The sequence below is a fragment of the Aethalodelphis obliquidens genome, unplaced genomic scaffold (assembly GCF_003676395.1).
Source record: "Aethalodelphis obliquidens isolate GAN/ISIS:26980383/991018 unplaced genomic scaffold, ASM367639v1 scaffold2, whole genome shotgun sequence".
NCBI lineage: Eukaryota > Metazoa > Chordata > Mammalia > Artiodactyla > Delphinidae > Aethalodelphis > Aethalodelphis obliquidens.
In genome coordinates this window covers 52,366,014-52,387,668 of record NW_020837946.1, presented here as the reverse complement: position 1 = coordinate 52,387,668, position 21,655 = coordinate 52,366,014, and the positions used below count along the sequence as shown (strand labels likewise).

At 37.3% G+C, this 21,655-nt stretch overlaps 1 protein-coding gene across 3 annotated transcripts; it reads right to left on the bottom strand.

The window, feature by feature from the left end:
• Nucleotides 1-669: 669 nt before the first annotated feature.
• Nucleotides 670-21,028, bottom strand: LOC113630929 (heat shock cognate 71 kDa protein-like). 3 transcript variants are annotated; one of them, XM_027126845.1, is made up of 4 exons: nucleotides 21,024-21,028; nucleotides 15,438-15,443; nucleotides 5,778-5,787; nucleotides 670-2,226 (listed from the first exon to the last, which is right to left on the bottom strand). In XM_027126845.1, the coding sequence occupies exon 4, from the start codon at nucleotides 2,215-2,217 to the stop codon at nucleotides 706-708; it is 1,512 nt and encodes a 503-aa protein (XP_026982646.1). In that variant the 5' UTR covers nucleotides 2,218-2,226; nucleotides 5,778-5,787; nucleotides 15,438-15,443; nucleotides 21,024-21,028; the 3' UTR covers nucleotides 670-705. The 3 variants fall into 3 exon arrangements, with proteins under 3 accessions (XP_026982646.1, XP_026982655.1, XP_026982640.1); XM_027126854.1 differs by lacking the exons at nucleotides 5,778-5,787; nucleotides 15,438-15,443; nucleotides 21,024-21,028 and having other exon boundaries at nucleotides 670-800; nucleotides 1,194-2,580; XM_027126839.1 differs by lacking the exons at nucleotides 5,778-5,787; nucleotides 15,438-15,443; nucleotides 21,024-21,028 and having other exon boundaries at nucleotides 670-2,580.
• Between the last annotated feature and the right edge of the window lie 627 nt (nucleotides 21,029-21,655).

The window sequence follows — 21,655 nt, the reverse complement described above, 5'->3', positions numbered from 1 at the left end:
AGGTAAAGGAGGTTATCCTGATCCTTTAATAACAAATAACTAGGGCTTCCTTGGTGGCGCAGTGGTTGGGAATCCGCCTGCCAGTGCAGGGGACACGGGTTCGAGCCCTGGTCTGGGAGGATCCCACGTGCCGTGGAGTAGCTGGGCCCGTGCTCCACAAATGCTGAGCCTGCGCTCTGGAGCCCGCAAGCCACAGCTGCTGGGCCCGCGTGCCACAACTACTGAAGCCTGGGCACCTGGAGCCCATGCTCCGCAACGAGGGAGGCCGCTGCAGTGAGAGGCCCGTGCACCGCAGCCTGTGCCCCTGCTCTCCACAACTACAGAGAGCTCACATGCAGCAACGAAGGCCCAACGCAGCCAAAAAAAAAATTAAAGAAATTAAAAAAATTAAAAAACAAATAACTAATAGAGTTTGTTATTATTTAACAGGTAGCATGTTTACATTACTAATATTTATGAATTGCCCCCTTTTTTATGGTGCCAACTTTAAATACAGTTTTATTTAAGACATTGTATTTTCCACTTATAATACAGTGCTTGTAAAGTGCAATGTTATTTCCTTTCCCTGTGCGCACATTCCATGTTCAAGTATCAAGAATGCCCAGTTTGCTATAGCAGCTCAACTTTAAAACTGCCATGGAATTTGCTACAAATTTGGGTCCTTCAGCGTTTTGTGGAACAATGCTAAATCTATGCTAGGTTGGCTTAATCAACCTCTTCAATGGTGGGCCCAGAGGAGGCGCCACCAGATGGAGGAGCTCCACCACCAGGGAAGCCCCCAGGCATTCCTCCTAGCATGCCTCCTGCACTCTGGTACAGCTTGGTAATGATGGGGTTGCAGACTTTTTCCAGCTCCTTCTGCTGATGTTCAGATTCTTCCTTCTCTGCAGTCTGGTTCTTATCCTTGAAGTTTCTCATCCTCACAGTAGCTTTCATGTTGAAAGCATAGGATTCAAGAGAATTCTTCGAAGACACCTTACCCCGCTGCTTCTCATCTTCAGTTTTGTACTTCTCTGCTTCCTGGACCATGCGTTCAGTGTCTTCCTTGCTCAAATGGCCCTTGTCATTAGTGATGGTAATCTTGTTCTCTTTTCCTGTGCTCTTACCCACAGGAGAGACATTGAGGATGCCATTGGCATCATTATCAAAAGTGACTTCAATCTGACGAACACCATGGGGGGAAGGAGGTTTGCCTGTGAGTTCAAACTTGCCAAGCAAGTTGTTATCCTTGGTCATGGCACGCTCACCTTCATAAACCTGAATGAGTACACTGAGCTGGTTGTGAGAGTAGGTTGTGAAGGTCTGCATCTGCGTCTGCTTGGTGGGAATGGTGGTGTTGTGCTTGATGAGGACAGTCATGACTCCACCAGCAGTTTCAATTCCAAGGGAAAGAGGAGTGACATCCAACAGCAGCAAGTCTTGAACATTTTCAGATTTGTCTCCAGATAGAATGGCTGCCTGGACAGCTGCACCATAAGCAACAGCCTCATCAGGGTTGATGCTCTTATTCAGTTCTTTCCCGTTGGAGAAGTCCTGTAGAAGTTTCAGAATCTTGGGGATGTGGGTTGAACCACCCACCAGGACAATATCATGGATCTGAGACTTATCTAGCTTGGCATCCTGAAGGGCTTTCTCGACAGGGTCCAGTGTGTCACGGAACAGTTCAGCATTCAGTTCTTCAAATCGGGCATGGGTAATTGAGGTATAGAAGTCAATTCCTTCATAGAGGTAATCAATCTCAGTACTGGCCTGGGTGCTGGAAGAGAGAGTGCACCTAGCACGCTCACAAGCAGTATGAAGGCGACGGACAGCCCTCTTGTTCTCACTGATGTCCTGCTTGTGCTTGTGCTTGAACTCTGCAATGAAATGGTTGACCATTTCGTTGTCAAAGTCTTCCCCACCTAAGTGGGTATCTGTAGATTGGACCTCAAAGATTCCATCCTCAATAGTGAGAATTGACACATCAAACGTGTCACCACATAAATCAAAGATCAGCACGTTTCTTTCTGCTCTGACCTTTTTGTCTAAGCCATAGGCAATAGCAGCAGCAGTTGGCTCATTGATGATTCTAAGTACATTGAGCCCAGCAATAGTTCCAGCACCTCTGGTAGCCTGACATTGAGAATCATTAAAGTAAGCGGGTACTGTGACAACAGCATTGGTAACGGTCTTCCCAAGATAGGCTTCTGCTATTTCCTTCTTCTTTGTCAAAACCATGGGTGACACCTCCTCTGGATAGAAACTTTTTGTCTCTCCCTTGTATTCTACTCGAACCTTAGGCCTGCTTGCATCGTTCACCACCATGAAGGGCCAATGCTTCGTATCAGACTGGACAACAGCATCGTCAAGTCTTCGTCCAGTGAGGCGTTTGACATCAAAAACCGTGTTGGTGGGATTCATTGCCACTTGGTCCTTCGCAGCATCACCGATCAATCGTTCGGTATCAGTAAAGGCGACATAGCTTGGGGTAGTTCGGTTCCCCCGATCATTGGCAATTATTTCCACCTTCCCATGCTGGAAGACACCCACACAAGAATAGGTGGTGCCGAGATTAATGCCAACTGCAGGTCCCTTAGGCATGGTTGCTGGGGCTTAGACCCAGGTCTGCTGCAGGAGAAAATGGCAATCTGGAAAGCTGCTGCCGCATTCAATGAGCCTGCCCCATATTAACAAGCATGACTGAGTGCCTACGTAATACGTCCTGAGGAGTACTAATTCTCTGATCTTAGAATCTTCATTAATTAACCTAATAATATTATGACTATAGAGAGCAAGGATCTACAACTTGTGTGTGTGTGTGTGTGTGTGTGTGTATAGTTCGTTCTGTTTGGTCATTTGCCCTCACATGCCTTCCTCCACCATCTTTCTTCCTACATCTCAGGTCTCTTTACATTCTGTCCTTGGTCACATCTCCTTCTCTGTATTTCTTGGCATTCAAATTTCCTTCATTCCTTCCTACTTTTTTTTTTTTTCTTTTCTGTTATTCCTTATTCTTCCTTGAGACAGTTTCACAAGCATCTTCACCATCTCTTCTCTAAGCAGATGATCAACCCCAGAGGGAAGATCCTGTCACAAGCCATCATTTTCCCTGGGCTCTGGGCTACAGTTTGTCAGTTTGTACGCCTGCATTTGTTGGTTCAGCATGGTACGTTGTGCGGCAAGCATTGTTGTCTTTTAATTCTGCCTAGCACTGGAACTCATTTCATGTTTCAGGAGAATCCCCAGCTCCCTGTTCATAGAGGTGGTGAGCATATGAGCTCAGCTCACCCACTGTCCACAACTTCAGGGCATTTAGACTCCTGAAGGCACTCAGACACTGAGAGAGTTTGGTTCTCCCTCTGTGATGGAGAGCAGGTAGAGGGCAGTGAAGCAGCTATTGTAGGATTTACAGTTGGTGGCCCAAGCAGATCATGGCTGTAGTCTGAATCTGCTGTGTTCTCTTTTCAGAGTTTGGTTCTTCACACTTTTGATGAGTTCTGTGAGCTATGCAAGAGCTTTCCAATGTGTTCCTTTTCTGCTCAATTTAGCCAGTATTGTTTCTTTTGTTTGTAATCAGGAACTGTGACTGCCTAGAACACTTTAAATGGGTTATGTAGTTTTAACTGTGGTGTCTCTGCTAAGTGATGTGGGAGGATAAGGGTGGATGGGCAGGGACTATGTCTGCAGTTTGAAAAGGCCTCTTTACCCCTGGATATCCTGATCCAGAGACCGGTACCACTTGGCTTGCTTAATAAATGGTAGTAACTTGATAACTGATTGAATTTCTAGAAACTTTGCCAGTGGTTTGCTGAGAGGATGATGGGCAAACATTCCTAGGACCACTCTGCCATGGGTTCCCTGATATATTATTATCAAGTTACTCTTTATGCCTATGAAGTGAGAATAAGTCAGTTCCCAACCTAGCTGAGAAGCGTGTCGAATTACAAATGAGTGAATATGTTTGATGAACTTGCAACCCCATGAAGGAAGTGACATAGAAATGACAGATTCCTGTGCTGTTAGTCATTCACCAAAAAATTATAAGAATTACTTTTTCATAAAATTAGTAAATATCTAGACCATAGAACTTAGAACATATAGAATATCATAAAGGAGAAATAATAATTTGTAATTCCAGGACTTAGAGTTAATATTTTGTATAGTCACTAAAAATTTTCCAAAGGCAGCAATATTTCTTTGCTGTTCTGATTACAGAATCATATGAAGATTTGAGAATTAAGTTCATAGTTTTTAATTCACGTAGAAATTTCCTTGATGTATTAATCTAGAGGCTATTGGGGAAGGGAAAATTTCCCCCTATGCTTCTTGGTTCTTTTGGCTAGTCTAATAATTAAATTGACACAAGGCATATTAACAGGAGAAAAAATTAATTTCTTATGTATAAAGGCCTTATAGGTATATGACTCAAAGTAGTGACTAAAGCAGGTACCTTTTATACCAAGAAACAATACATTTGTGAGGAATTGACAAGAAAAATAAGTTTGGGATTGCAAGAAACAAGGTTTGTTTATACAGCCTTCTCAGATTTGAATCCCCCATCTCTGGTGATAAGGATGTCTCTGTACCTCCTGGTACAGGGAAGTTACCTTTCACATGGGAGATTTATTTTCTCCTTTCAGGGGGGCAAAGGAGGGTCAGAGTATCCTTCTTGCATTGGCTGTTTCTTAAGTAACTTTAACTTAAACTAATCAGTACACCAACTGGCATATTGGGGGTGGCCTGCTCTGATCCCCGTCATGGCCAGATTATGATTCTAGAGAATGAGTAGATATTAGTCAGTGTTCTTTGGTGAGTGTTTGGTGCTCCAAGCAAAGAGAAGGGCAGAAAGCCAAGGTCTGTGGATGTGGAGAAATGAGTTTTGTCCAGGCATGTTCAGGGTGGCTGGAGGTCAGTGGAGAAGTGGATCAGTAGGCAGGTATTCCATCACAGATGGCTCAGACATTTAACTTTTATCCTGAAATTAGAGAAGATCTTTATAAGGACTCACAGCAGAAGAATGAGATAATCAGATCTGCTTTCTTGAAATCTGATTCATCAGCAGTTTGATGCATCAGAGAGGACTGGGGATGAAGAGTAGGGCAAGACCACAAGCAGGCTACTCCGTTGCAATAGTCTAGCAGCAATGCCAAGACTAGAAACAAAAACGGTGGTGGTGGCATGAAGATAAGGAAAAGACTATAGCATCACTGAGTAAGGGAAACCAGACAACTCGCTGACTATTTGGGTATAAGGAGTGAGTATAAGGAGTGAAGAAGGCCACCTTACTAAGCTATGTGGTTGGTCACCATGTGCTTAATCACAGATGTAAAAGAAAGACGCTTTCACATCTACTCTAAAACTTACTCCCTTAGCCACGTCTCTGAATAATGAGACTGGGAGGAAAAGGCAATGGTTAAACTCACGTTCTCACCTACCCTGTTCTTTCTTGGTTCCATTCAGGAACTCTCAACTTTTCCCAGAGGAAAGTAATAAACCACGTTCATACTAAGATGTTGCAAAGAGGTTTCAGTCAATGTGGACCAAGGATTACCTGCATCAAAATCTCAAAGGGGCACGGCTGGATATCTGCATTTTAACAGGCATCCAAGATGATTTTTATGTCCAGTAAATTTTGGTAACCACCGTGACAGAGACTTTACATCTCAACTCTCCCAAGAGTATTTTAAGAGAGGAACACAAAACAAAATAATCCAATTCAATAGGTTTTTATTCAGTATATCTAATGCCTTTGCTAAACACTATCTGCTCTTCCAGATTAAATCTATCTACAAGGAAACAGATGGGAAGGGAGGGAGCGAGGGACATAAAGATCTGCCCACAGGTCAAATAAGAAAATAACTAATGCTAGAATTTAGATATTCCTCTGCAGGTCAGGAGAAGAGATATTTTTACAGTAAGAATGAGGTAATTCCTCTCAGGAAGCCTTAAATCCTAATCCTTGGGTGAATGCCTACTCTCTTTCCACCACTCATAAATGCTGTCTTTCCAGGAGAACTCAGAAAATAACTTTCTGTAATTTTTTAAAGTAAATCTTAGAGATTTCCCCCAACTATTGTTAGAGCCTCAAATAGGACCCACCCCAACCCTTCCATAAGCTGTTATTGCCTTTGTATTTGCAATTGTAAATGGTTTTATAGTGTTGTTCTAGATAGTCTAAACATAATTGACTTTAACAAGGAATTGGCAATAAAGCTCATTTTAATCCTTTCGGTTTAAGTGGAAATTCATAAAAAGTGAACTAAGAGATGTAAAAACTTGATTAAATCTTGCAAACCAATGTATAATCTAAAATAAAAATTCCATATCACAAAACAATTACCTCCAATGATTTAAAAGGGAAAATTTAAGTCTGATAATTTCATTCTTAGCTAGATGGGAAAAAGTTGAACACACTGTATTGACAGTGATTAAACCAGAAAACATATTCAACATCTGTTTAACCTCAATTGGAAAGAGAGCTCCTTGAAAGTATTTTTTATGCCTTTTAGATTGCTTTATATCATCGAGGGGCTCCATTTCCACTATATATAACTACCTATTGAATGTGATGAACAGCTTTACAGGGGGATTGGGCTATAGCTGAAAATACAAAAAATTCAATAGATATAAAAACCTGGCTTACTTTTCATTGCTATTGTAATAGAGTAATGCTAGATCATTTTAGGTTAATAGAGCAAAGTATTTTTAGAAACTACTGGACCTTAAATAGATTCTAAAGCAGTAGAAATAAGATTTGAGAACTTTAAAAAAATGGGAAAAGATTCACAATTACAGCTTTGTCATAATGTGAAAGCAAGCATTAGAAAAAAATTTGGCTTATTATGATTTTTAAACAGTAAACCCTTTATTGAGTATAAACTGAGCTTGACAAAGAAAACTTAGTTCAAGAGTAATAGCTGATTTTTGTAACATTAATATGAGCATCCATATCTAGCACCCTCCCTTCCAGTTGACTAGTGAAATGGAAAATAGAATATTAGGACGGGGAAAGCCTTATCAAGTGGAAATTAGGAGAAAGAGATATTCATGCCCAGAAACTTTGAGCAATTTCTGCAAGGTAAGTACAGACATAATGTAGCTAAGAAAGGGAAGGACAATTTGTAAATCCCCACCTATGAAGTCATGATGTAAGTACAAGAGATTCCAACATCCTCCTACCCCTCCCCACCCCAGTGCCACACGGACATCCCTAATTCATAGGGGCAAAAGCTGGAGGCAAACCCCCATATGGCTGTGTCCACATTAGCTGGGGAAGCCTTGGTGATGCTCACTCGTCCACCCCCCATACAAACACACTTGATGTGGACTACGAAGTCAGGCAGAGAGCTAGCATTTGGCTGTGGTCACCTTGCATTAAGAGGAAGTGGACAAGGTTTAGCATACAGGAGAAATGAGGGTTGGAGCAGAATACTCCAGCACATTTCTGGCTGCCATATCTAAGAAGAGAAAGACACCTTCAACCAAAAGTAAAGTTTGCTGCTGCTGCTGCCTCAGCCTCAGGTGCCTTCCAGACTGGTCCCAGAGAAGGGAGATTCTGAAATAGCAAAGTAACACTATAGCAATTCTGAATTTTCTTTTTCTTCTTTTATCTAGACCTGTCAGGTTAGAGTAGGAATCCAAGCACTCTTACAAAACCAGTCTCGGCTCCTGCCTAGACAATAATGGAACTTCCTCTGTACTAATTGTAATGATGTTGATTATGATGGTGATGAGAACAATGATTATAATGGCAACTACCATTCATTAATCAATTACCATGTGCATGACACTGTGCTAAGCTCTTTCTGGTATTAAATCAGTTAATTATAACTGAATTTAATAAATAATCATATTTATTTTTAATTATCATAATCATACTTTTTATAGTATGTGCCATTATTAGGAATATTTTATAAATGAGGACTCTGAGCTTAGAGAGACTTACTAACTTGCCCAAGCTTGTTTATCTAGAGAGAAACTGAGTTAGGATTTGAATTTAGGGTGAGAAAACAGAGAAACATTGATGAATTTAAGAGATGGTAGGTATCTACTCTGACAAATCAGAGCAAACAAGAATGAAGAATACAGAAGTTTGAAAAATCTCTAACTCATGTTCTTTAAAGGATACTACGTTTATAAAGTTAGAGGAAGCAAACATGACATGAGACTGATCTGAAAGGCCTGAATGTAGTTTAAAAGAAATAAAAAGATTGCTTCCATATGAATTAAAAAATTTTTGTTCTAGTTCTATGAAAAATGCCATTGGTAATTTGATAGGGATTGCATTGAATCTGTAAATTGCCTTGGGTAGTATAGTCATTTTAACAATATTGATTCTTCCAATCCAAGAACATGGTATATCTCTCCATCTGTTTGCATCATCTTCAGTTTCTTTCATCAGCATCTTATAGTTTTTGGAGTACAGGTCTTTTGCCTCCTTAGGTAAGTTTACTCCTAGGTATTTCATTCTTTTTTGATGCAGTGGTAAATGGGATTGTTTCCTTAATTTCTCTTTCTGATATTTTATTGTTTGTGTATAGAAATGCAACAGATTTCTGTATATTAATTTTTTATCCTGCAACTTTACCAAATTCATTGATGGGCTCTAGTAGTTTTCTTGTAGTCTTTAGGATTTTCTATGTATAGTAGTAATATGTCATCTGCAAACAGTGACAGTTTTACTTCTTTTCCAACTTCGATTCCCTTTATTTCTTTTTCTTCTCTGATTGCTATGGCTAGGACTTCCAAAACTATGTCGAATAAAAGTGGTGAGAGTGGGCATCCTTGTCTCGTTCCTGATCTTGGAGGAAATGCTTTCAGCTTTTCACCATTGAGTATGATGTTAGTTGTGGGTTCATATATATGGCCTTTATTATGTTGAAGTATGTTCCCTCTATACCCACTTTCTGAAGAGTTTTTATCATAAATGGATGTTGAATTTTATGAAAACCTTTTCCTGCATCTATTGGGATGATCATGTGGTCTTCTTCAGTTTGTTAATATGGTGTGTCACATTGATTGATTTGTAGATATTGAAAAATCCTTGCACGCCTGGGATAAATCCCACTTGATCATGGTGTATGATTTTTTTTAATGTACTGTTGGAGTCAGTTTGCTAGTATTTTGTTGAGGATTTTTGTGTCTGTGTTCATCAGTGATATATGCCTGTAATTTTCTTTTTCTGTGGTATCTTCATCTGGCTTTGGTATCAGGGTGATGGTGGCCTCATCGAATGAGTTTGCAAGTGTTCCTTCCTCTGCAATTTTTTTAGAATAGTTTTATGGTAGGTGTTAACTCTTCTCTAAATTTTTGGTACAATTCACCTGTGAAGCCATCTGGTCCTGGACTTTTGCTTGTTGGGAGTTTTTAAATTACTTATTCAATTTCAGTACTGGTAATTGATCTATTCATATTTTCTATTTTTTGCTGGTTCAGTCTTGGGAGATTGTAAATGAAAAAAGATTGCTAAATGAAAACACAGTGGAGGCAGGACACATTAGGTTAGATAAAATTAAACCAATACTATAGAAAATAAGTGTAAGAATTCTCCCAAAATTTAGGAAAAGAAGTAAAATAATGAGAGAAAAGACAAGAGACCCAAAGAACAGATCTAAGCGATGTAACATACAAAGTAGGAATCTAAGGAGTAAAGAACTGAGCAGATAGAGAAAACAACAATAAATAATAAGAAGAAAGTTTTCCTTAAAAAAGATTTGTGTCTTCAAGGCAAAAGAATTAGAAAAGCTATAGACAGGAAACAAAGATTTCCTACCAAAAACAAACAAACAAACAAAAAAGGATAGTCTAGCAGAGAGAAAGAGAGAGGGGAAAGATCATTAGTAACAATCTAGAGGGTGAAAGAAATAAATGATTGTGACTTGAACTGTCAAGTTGCTGTTTATGAACAGGGGTAACTGGAAGTTATTCTCATATATGGAAGGATCTAGAAAATCACACAAAAGGGCCCTTCCTAAAAAGAAAAAACAAAAACTCTCAATCAGTTCTTTAGGCTAAGATTTTAATCAAAATAGAAAACACAGGAACAGGGAGCTAGTAAAATTAAGAAAATTATTAATATACAACAAAACCAGTGAAACATAAATGTTGTGATAACTATAATGCATTGATTTTTCTACTGCAGTAACAAATCACCACAAACTTAGTAGCTTAAACAACGCAAATTTATTTTTTTACAATTCTGCAGGTTAAAAGTCTGACACATGTCTCTTTGAGCTAATATCAAGGTGTCAGCAGTGCTGCATTCCTTTCAGAAGACTCTAGGGGAAGTTTGTTTCCTTGCCTTTTCCAGCTTTTAGAGGCTGTCAACATTCTTTATCTGATGGTCTCCTTCCTCCATCTTTAAAGCCAGCAACAGCTGCATTGTTTGGACCATTCTTCTATAGTCACATCTCCCTCTGACTCTCTTCTTATGCCTCCCTCTTTTTAAGGCCACTTGTGATTAGATTGGGCCCACAAGGATAACCAGGAAAATCTTGCCGTCTCAAGTTCCTTAACTAAATTACATCTACGACGTCCCTTTTGCCATGTAAGGTAACATATTCACAGTTTCCAGGAATCTGTTCTAATTGGAGGGAAGGGGAATTTTCTGCCTATCACACGGTAATAAAACAATGTAGACATCAAACCTATTCTGAAATTACTGTAAAAATTAGTATTTTAACTCTTGTTCTAAGGTTTCATGATTATGTGTTTTCCTCATATATTTCTTTTGACTCTGGCCTTAAATGTTGCTATTCTTAATTTTGCAAACTGACTTCTAAATTCCTATCTTTGGCTTTTGAAACCTGACACTGATTTTAGTTTCTCCTTCTGAGTTGGAGTGAGTATAGGACCGCTCTATGGGAGCGCATTATATAATATTACACTCCTATGTAAAATCTACAGATAGAGATAAAATTAAAATGCTTATTATCTCCACTGTTCCACCCTTGGATGGGTGTGTGAAAGAAGGGAGATGGGGGTTGATATACTTACAGAAAAATGAAGACATTCAGGAGAGCCAAACTTTAGAATATGGGGAGAGTAATACAAACTCATATATAAAATATAAACTAAGTATAAATTACAAGATGATTCTTAAATTTTTTTTGTTTGGTCTATATTTGAAGCATGAAGTCATGATTTTTAAAACTATAAAGTGATGGACAAAGTTTATATGCATATAAAATGTAGACATATACATATATATTTACACATATGTGTATGTAGATATGCATACAACATATCTGTAAGTTATCAAGGAATAAATAAGCTTTCACCTCAGAGAAGCTGTTACTTGAAGCAATTTTTACATGCTATTGCACAAAGTGTAGAACTAAGAGGAATGTAAATATAAGTTACGCTTGAAAACCTGCTTTGGCTAAAACCCTGAATTCTTTTTAAATGATGAAAGAAAAATGGGATTACAGTAGATATTTCCAATCCAGTTTTTTAAAAGTAGTGTTAATGTCTGCCTGTTAAAGGAGGTCATTATTTGTAACCTAAATCTGTTGATGTTTTTGTTGGACATTGATTCATTAGAAGAATATTCATAGGCAAGACATTCCTGCCAGTTGTCTGAAAAGCAGATTGAAATAAATTGGCAGGAGGGGTTTAGGCATGAATGAGAACTCTGCTTGCCTGCTTCCTTTCCAACATGTATAGGGAAAAATTTGCGACATTATTTCTAAACTGGAAATTTTGATCAGATTATACCCAGGCTTCTGAATTTTAAAAAAGTAACTATACAAGAAAAGTATTGGCAGGAATTTTAAACTATTACATATATTTGAATGAAGTATATAACTAGATCTGTTAAATTCAAAACCACATTTTAAGAACGATCTGAATGAACTCCCAGGTAGTTGTAATTGAGGTGGTGGGAACCATGCCGTAAAACAAATGAGTGAATGAGTGGGAAAAGTATCATTTCAAAAAAATAAGTCTAAGAAGAACGTGGAGCAGACTTATTCCATGTTGCCCTCTGGGTTAGGTACCTCCTAATTGCCACTTCAGACCCAGTCTCTACCTTTCTAGACCCTGGGGCCTACAATTCCTGCAATTTCTATACTCTACAATTTCAAGACCAGGGTCAGCAAACTTTCTATAACGGACCAGATAGCAAATATTTAGGCTTTGTAGGCCATATGGCTTCTGTTACAAATACTCACCTCTGCTGCTGTAGCACAAAATCAGTTATAGGCCAACCTTATGTATTAAAAAAGGCTGTAAGCAAAAAAAAAAAATCTGTGGGCCTGTTCTAGACTCCAGCCTTCAACTCCCTATAGGTACATGAGGCTGGGGGGTATGTGGTTTATAGACCACAAGTCTTGTGATATGAGGATCTCTTAGAAAATAGGATTCTTAGGGTGTGGGGAGAAAATATCACAAATAGTACAAAGATAGAGCTCTCTTTCAAATCATAAGAAAACTATCAGACCTGTGAAAGGACTCAGTTGTCTGGCAAAACAGGGAATCATTATGATGAATTATTTTTTAAGGCCCCCCAAATAGAAGTTGATTTATGAAATAAGAAAAGAAAACATGGTAAGGGGCAGTATCACTGACAACCCTCCAATTCTAAGGCCAGGGACAGCCCTGCTGAAGAATGAAGCTGGAGCAGGACAACAGAGAATCCCCCTACCACTGTTGTCATAAGGTTAGAAAGTACCAAATAACAAGCAACACGTATCTGTCCCTGAGAAAGAGCTAAGAAAATTGAGATACAAGCACAAAGGGAAGGCTGAGAGCTGAAGGTGGGACAAGAACATTGAGGAAAAACCTCTGGCTGCACAGCTCCCAAGATTAATATGAGATAACTCTGAAGGGGACAGTAGCAGCAGCAAAAATCAAACCAGCTCAGAGACAGCATAAAGTGATACAACCTCCCACACTACTGGTCTAACAGAAGAGGCATACCCATTCCCATTCCCAGGCATAAATATTATGTGACTCAGTTCCTACTTATGCTACACACAATGACTGGCATTCAAAAAAAAAAAAAAACTATGAGACACAAGCAAGAAAAAAGAACCCACTGTCAAGAGACAAAGCAAGTAACAGAACCAGACTCAGAAATGACCCAATCATTGGAAATATGAAACAGGGAATTTTAAATACTATCATTTATAAATAATAAATTATTATTATAGTGGAAAACATAGTCAACAGGCCTGAACAGATGTGGAATTTAACAAAAAAGATGTAAGCTATAAGAAATAGTCAAATAGAAATTCTAGAAATACCTTCCAAAAATGAAATAGAATTTTTGAGACTAGAGAATGAGTGAATGAATAAATGAAAATAAGAGAATTTAATATCAGCAGACCTACACCACAGGAATTTTAAAAAAAAAAAACAATCCACAGGTCTTTAGGCAAAAGGAATATGTTACTGGACAGAAACATGGATCTATACGAATATGTGTAGATGAGGAATTCTAGGAGCAGTTAAAGTGCAGGTAAATATAAAAAACATTTTTCCTCACTTGTATTTGCTCCAGAAAATAATTGAATGTCTAAAGAAAAACTAGTAGTTATGCATTAGGGTTTATGGCATATATAAATGTATCATGGATGACATCATTTACATCATTGGCAGTATGCTGTTTCAAGAATTGCACTCTAAATAAGGCAGCATAACATTTGGAGTACACTGTTATTAATTAATGATGTACATTGCAAGGCCAGGGGCAACCACTACATTTTTTAAAAGAGGTATATATAATAAGCTAATCATGGAGATAAAATAGAATTGTGTAAATTAATCAAAGTAAGCCATGAAAAAGACAAGGAAGAACAAAAAACAGATGGAACAAATGGAAAACAAATAGCAAGATGGTAGATTTTAATTAAACTGTATCAGTATTTAGTCTTTTAAAAAATGGCTTAAATACACCAATTAAAAGACAGAGACTGTCAGATTGGATAATGTCTTAGTCTGTTCAGGCTGCTATAACAAAGTACCATAGACCAGGTGGCTTATATAAAACAGAAATTTATTTCTCACCGTTCTGGAGACTGGGAGTTCAAGATCAAGGCACTGGCAGATTTCGTGTCTGGTGAGAGCCCGCTTCCTGGTTCCTAGACAGTTGTCTTTTCACTATGTCCTCACATGGCAGAAGGGGTGAGTGAGCTCTCTGGGGTCTCTTTTATGAGGGCACTAATCTTATTCATGAGGGCTCTTCCCTCATGACCTAATCACCTAAGGCCCTGCCTCCTAATACTGTCACATTGAGGGTTAGTATTTCAACATATGAATTAGAGGGTGGGAGGTGGCACATACAATTTATAGTAGATAAAAAGCAAGACCCAACTTTATTCTGTCTAGATGAAGCCATTTAAATATAAAGAGATATGTAGATTAAAAGCAAAAGAATGCAAAAGTGTATGCTGTGCCAACACTAATCAAAAGAAAGCTGGAGTGACTATATTAATATCAGACAAAATAGACTTCAGATCAAGGAATACTACCAGGAACAAAAGAAGGACATTACATCATGATAAAGGGTGCAATTAAATCATAAGGCCTAGCATTCCTAAATGTGTATGCATTTAACAACAAAACCTCAAATTACATGAAGCAAAAACTGATAGAATTAAAAGGAGAAATAGACAAATCCACAATTAGTTTTGGAGACTTCAATGCTTCTCTGTCAAAAGTCAATAGAAAAGTAGACAAAAAAACCGTAAAGATACAGAAGATTTGAAAAACATTATCACCTAACTTCATCTAATTAACATTTATAGAATGCTTAGCAATAACATTAGCAGAGTACACATTTGTTTCAAATACTCATGGAACATTCACCATATTCTGATACATAAATCAAATATTAACAATTTTAAAAGAATTGAAATCATATAACATGTTATCCATAACAGAAGTCAACTAGAAATCAGTAAAGACATTTGCAAAATCTCCTAACATCTAGAAATTAGATAATACACTGTTTTAAACAATTCATGAGGCAAAGAAGTCACAAGGGAAATCACAAAATACTTTGAATTGAATAAAAATCAAAACATCGCATCAAATGTTGTGGGATGTTGCTTAAGTAGTGCTTAGAGAAAAATCTAGACATCAAATGCTAACATTAGGAAAGAGGGAAGGTCTTAAATCTATTATCTAGGTTTCTACCTTAAGAAATTATGAAAAGAAGAGCAAATTAAACCTAAGGAAAAAGGGGAGAAAATTACGTTTAATCTGAAGCATAAAAACAGTAGAATGAAATTAAAAACTGGGTGTTTTTTTGACAGATCAATAAAAATGATAAAACTCAAGCCAGCCTGATCAGGAACAAAAGAGAGAAGACACAAGTAACCAACACCTGGAATGAGTAAGGAACGTCACTGTAGAACCTATAGATATAAGGGTAATAACAGGCTATCAGTTTTATGTCCTTAAATTTGACAGATTAAAAGAAATGAACAAATCCCTTACAAGACACAAACTACCAAAGCACACTGAAGAAGAAACAGATAATCTGATTAGTCTGACATCTATTAAAGAAATTAAATTTGTACTTAAGAAGTTTCTAAATAATAAGGCTCCACGCCTAGATGTTCTCACTTATAAATTCTATCATACATTTAAGGAAAAAATTACAATTCTACAAAACTTTTCAAAGAAATAGAAGTTAAAAGAACACTCTTGTTTTATGAGGCCAATATTACCCTGATATCAAAACCAGTTACAGTACAAGAAAAGAAAACTATAGAATAGCCTTCATGAATATATATATATATATATATATATATATATATATATATATATATACATATATATACACACATATTTTTTTTTTTAGGTGACAGGATCAAGTGAGATTTGCCCCAAGAATGCAAGCCTAATTCAACATTTCAAATTTAATCAAAAGGCAAAGCTATGTTGATGAAAAACCAATCAGTGGTTGCCAGGGGCTGGGCTGGGGCTTGGGGTAGCAACTGACTACAAAGGGGCCTGAAATAACTTTTAGTAGGGATGAAATTTTACATATCTTGATGATTGTGGCAGTTACATGAGTTTATACATTTGTCAAAACTCATAGATCTATACACTAGAAAAGGTGAATATTGTATGTAAATTATATCTCAATGAATCTAACCTCAAAAAAAATTGTCACCCTACATTCAAGCAAAATAAGAACAAATTTATTTATTTCCTCAAATATTTTTTGAATGTTTGCTATGTAAGTGACACTGTTTGAGGGCTACTATCTAGATATACCTTTTTCTTTTCATTTTCTTTTAAGTATAATGTGAGTTGTGTGTGACATATTGATTTTTTCCAGTAAATATTTTCATTGACATAAAATACTACCTTAATGGCCCAGTTAAAGTATTATTTAAGAAAGCTTTTTCTACTTTTTAAAAAATTCTGAATTCCCTTTTCATGATAAATCTGTAAGCAAGTAGGTGAAATCATGAACATAAAACAATTTTGTTTGTTTCAAAAACTATTTCAGAAATTCACAGTGAAGTAAATGATGTTTTTGTTCTTGTTCTATTACTTGGTAAGGACAATTGTTAGTCTAACCATCATTTTTAAATTAGGGTAAATAAAACTTTTTCTATACAATGCTTTTGACAGTTAGCATGCTGTTGTATGGAATGAGAAGGAGTGAAGGAGTGTTAGAAATGATGCTGGGACTTTGAATTTCTTTTTTTTTTTTTCATGAAGTACATTGATAAATCACTTATCTCATACAATAACCCACAATCAATATGCTATAAAACTCATTACCATGAATTAGAGAGAAGTGAGAAATGTTAGCTTATCCTTTAAGTGTTAAGGCTGTAATACTTAGCATCATTTTAATGAGTTGCTTGTGATTTTTTCACCATCTAGTATTAACTGAAAAAAAGACATCTCAGATAATACTGCTCATTGAAATAGATAAAGGAGCATTTTTGGAAATAAAGCAATACTTTGTATAGAATTTCTTTCTAGACACATATTTGGGGTAACAAATCATTGTACGAATTTAGAGTTAAAATGTATTTCTAAGAGAATATATGTGTTCTCATGCATGAAGCCCTCTATGCCATATGCTTTGGTTGATGCAGGCTGAAATCTGCTCAAAGGGAGGTAAATACATTTAATATTCACTAGTGTGAACTGGGCCATCTCACTTTTTCAGGGTGTGTAACTGATTTTGCTGTCCTGTTTATAATATTCCTGCTTTGCATGAACGGGAAGAAAAACTCTCTCCCCAAACTTTCACTTATTTTTATTTCTTATTATACAAATATTTTAGAAATTATAATTAAACACCAAATAAAAGGACAGCATTTGTTCACAATCTTGTCACCTCAACAATCAAATTTTAAGTTTTCTATTATCCTTTTGAAGCCTTGACAATCTGTCTATAAAATTTTTTTTTTTGAAATGTGTATTAGGGGACAAAATCAATATAATTTTAATACTATAACCGTGTATTCAACTTCACAATGTCTCTGGTGGTTAGGTTTCGGCACACATGTTTTTTTTGGGTTTTTTTTTTTGTTTTTTTTTACATCTTTATTGGAGTATAATTGCTTTACAATGGTGTGTTAGTTTCTGCTTTATAACAAAGTGGATCAGTTATACATATACATATGTTCCCATATCTCTTCCCTCTTGCGTCTCCCTCCCTCCCACCCTCCCTATCCCACCCCTTTTTGACATAGTAGTAAACATAGCGACAAAACTGTTTACTCATTCATTCAACAAATATTTATTAAGTGCCAACATTATTTTAGAAGCTTAAGATATAGCAGACCAAAAAAAATCTTTGCTTTCTTGAAGGTTAAATTCCAGGGGATTGAAGACAGATGATAAAAAAAAAAGTACGTTATATTACTGTTAGAAAGTGATAAATACTTCGGTTAAAAAATAGTGAGGATATGGGGGGTTTCAGGAGTTCCAGGGCAGGGGGAGGTGCATTGCCATGATAAATACTAGTATAAACTGAGTAGGTCTCCTTGAAAAGGCGACACTGGAACAAAGACTTAAAGGAGGTGAAGTGGTTAGCCTTGTGGATGTCCAGACAGGGGCCAGAGCCAGGCTGAGGCCCTAGGGGGAGCAGGAATGGAGGCCAGTGTGGCTGGAGTGCAGGGACCAATGTGGAGAATGGTAGAGGGGATGAAGAGAGAGAGCTGGTGGGGGAGAGGCAGGGGAGGGCTTTGTGAACCACTGCAAGGCCTTTAGCTTTTGGGTTGTATAATTATCTTGTATTCTTGTTGCTTATTTTTTCCCCACTTACCATCATATCAGAAACATTTTCCATATCATTTCATCCTCTTCTACATCAGGTATATGGCACAATAGAAAGTAATTCCCCCAGTGATGTTAGCCTGACCAATGGAGCATAAACAACCTTCTATGAAAAAGAAAACAGGGAAAGATACAAGTCAGTTAGATTTTATTTTTGGAATCTCTCATTTTTCTCACAATTTATTTCCATTTTTTTCTTTCTCATCCCCATTACCACATATAGGTGCCTAGAGGGAAAAAAACCTGTTCTAATATTTGTATACCTTAAAGTATTAGAGACTTGATTTTTTTTTTTTCTGACACTTCTTTATTTTGGATGTGGAAAAAGCAATGTTTAATACAAAAGGAAACTGCAAAGAAAGAATTTCAGGCATTGGAACCTTCTCCCATCATGTGTAAGGAAGACCTTGTTTCAGGGGTGGCTAGGATATCGACTCAATAGTGGTTGATATAACAGATGAGTCCTTAATAAGCCAATGTGTTTACCCTCCTGTGAATGCATGTGGCTAGAAATGGAATTTGGTCCAAAGATGACTATTTAAAACCATATAATTCTGAGGCACATATATCTTTAAGAAAGTCTGTCTTCTTCCCAGGAGATAGTGTTAGAATTGACCTGTCTTCACATCTCTATGCTAGCTTTTCTACGAGCCTTACTCATTTTCCCAAAACTCTTGTCAGTGTCCATTGTATATGCAATAAATAGAAACCAGAGCCTGCTCATTACTATGAGACACTGTCATGCAGTCACATTATTATCTCTTTTTTGATGCAACTGGCTAAAATGTGTTCTTAAAATGTGGCAATTAAACAACAAATTCAAATTTCCGTTTTTGCTTTCAAGTGACTAGCTAATTAGATGATTTATATTTAAATTCTATCCAACCTATGCAATTGTTCATTATATTTATTTCCAGTGTAAATACAAACGTTAAAACAACAAAACTTAGAATAAGTATTGGTTACCTGAAAATGAATGCACTCATTTCATTCCGTGTTATTTTGCCGATTTCACATTAGATTTGTTTCTATATAGAAGCACATTGGTTAATCGAATTAATTCTCCCACGTGTTCATCATTTGTTCCTTACAGGAATAGTTATTCCTAAGACTTAAAATGAAATATTTCAGATGTTGTTTTGCTTGATTGCCATGTTATATTTAGGTAAGCATTTGCCTTTTAGTGCTCTCAAAGCTGTCTAATGTGATATACTATGAGTTTAATTTCTCTAAGTCCATACTTTATTTCATTGACATAAATGCATGGATTTCAGTAAACTGAAACTCCTATTTATAGGAGGCAGAATTAGTTTTAGTTACGTAGAGTAGGTATCCTCCTTTTTCCTCATTTTTGCTTTCAAACCATTTCTCCTTCAGCACTGCCTGCTTCTTTGAAGTGCATTTTATCAGTTTTTCTTTTTTTTATTATCAGTTTTTCTTTTTCCTTTTTACTATCATCTACCGATGCCAGGAAACTGTCCCCCCCTCCCCAGTAAGTAAAGTAACACTTACTGGTTACTTTAATACATGGGTCACTGTACTCTTCTTCATTCTAGTGATTTATTGTCTACAACAGTGACCCCCACTCCTGGCATCCCAGTTCATTGGCACTTCCCCTGCAAAAGATGTTTTTCTCCTTATCTGCGCTGCCTTGAAGGATTTCAGTGTCAGCCGTCTCCCTCTCTGACCTCCAGTCTTTTCAGTTCTGTGACTCTATACCACCTTAGGACCTCCAGTCCATTCACTCCACTGTTTTTTACCCTCAGTCACCTCCATGTCCCCACTTAAGCTTCTGGGTCTATCAAAATCAACACAACCTTCCCCTTAACACCTTTGCCTCTCTATAAATCCCCCAATTCTCTTATTCTTTACCTATATCCATGAATCTTAATGGCCACACATATACTGCCAGGTAATAATATTATACCTCTTGAATAAACTGACTTCCCTAGTCTGTGAAATGAATACTTCAGACCTGTTCCTTTCTTCTTTGAGTTTCTAACACATGTCCCTATACCCATCTTGGCCAATTACTGTCTCATATTTAGAGAGAAAATTGATGCTATCAGATTAGAACTACTCCCCTTTCCCACAAACAAATTCACCAACCACCCTACATCTACATCCACATTGCCATTGAAATAGAAAAAAATATCTCTCTTCCTTTCTAAAGTTAACCCTCCATTAGTGTTCTGGATAACGTCCATTCGGTTCTGTAGGATAGTACCATGCAGTCATTAACAGTGAAGATAAGTTACTTGTGTGCCTTACTTTTTTCATCTATAACCTGGGGAATAATAAGAGTACCTCATTCAGTGTGAATGAGGCGTAATTAGTAAGTGGAGACTAACCAGATCAGAGCTTGGCATAGCAAGTGCTTTACAAAGTTTAACCATTTTTATTTTTTCTCCCTTTTTATTCCTGGAATTTCCCCCATTATCTCCTGTATCAATTCCTCACTCTCACCTAGATCACCCCCATCAGTACACAAGGATGACTTAAAGCTAGTGGGAAGCAGCCTCATAGCACAGGGAGATCAGCTCGGTGCTTTGTGACCGCCTGGAGGGGTGGGATAGGGAGGGTGGGAGGGAGGGAGACGCAAGCGGGAAGAGATATGGGAATATATGTATATATATAACTGATTCATTTTGTTGTGAAGCTGAAACTAACATACCATTGTAAAGCAATTATACTCCAATAAAGATGTTAAAAAAAAAAAAACAAAACTTTCTCTAGACACCAGGAAGGTCTACCTCCAACTATGCCCTGTATTCACTGTATATATTCACCGTCTGTACTCACTGAATCTACTTCCTCATTTTCAGTTCTTTCTTCAACTCTCTTTAATCAAGTTTTCAAACCCACCGCTGAAATAAATCTAGTAAAGGTCATCACAGCTGCAGTTGCCGTGGTTGGCTTCTCCTTTTATCTTCAGACTCCTAATTTTATAGGATTTTCTTCTACTACACTCAGTAGTACTTACTACAAATTTACTCACTTCTTCTAATATACCTTTATTATTTATTTCCAGTTGGGAAACATTTTCCATGGGTCTCTTGCTATTTTCTGCACATCTTGCAATCAGAGGCACTGTCTGTCTTTGGTCCATACCATCTTTTCAAGGCTTTTTGTGTAGCAGATAGCCTTGGAGGATATAGATAGTGTCCCTCCCCAGTACAAAGAGTAGGTTTGTTTACTAACCAGTATAATAAAATAATGTGTCCCTCGGGGCAAAAGTGGAAAAGGCTAACTGTCCATTAGAAAGATTGAAGTTTCCTAGGTTCACAGTTCTTTAGGGTACAAACCCACTGCATGTACAGCATCTACCAGACTCCTCTGTGTCACCCACCATGGAAACTGGGATATAAGCATGATGTAACATGCTGATGCTCATTTTACCTGTTATGCTATGAGTAATAAA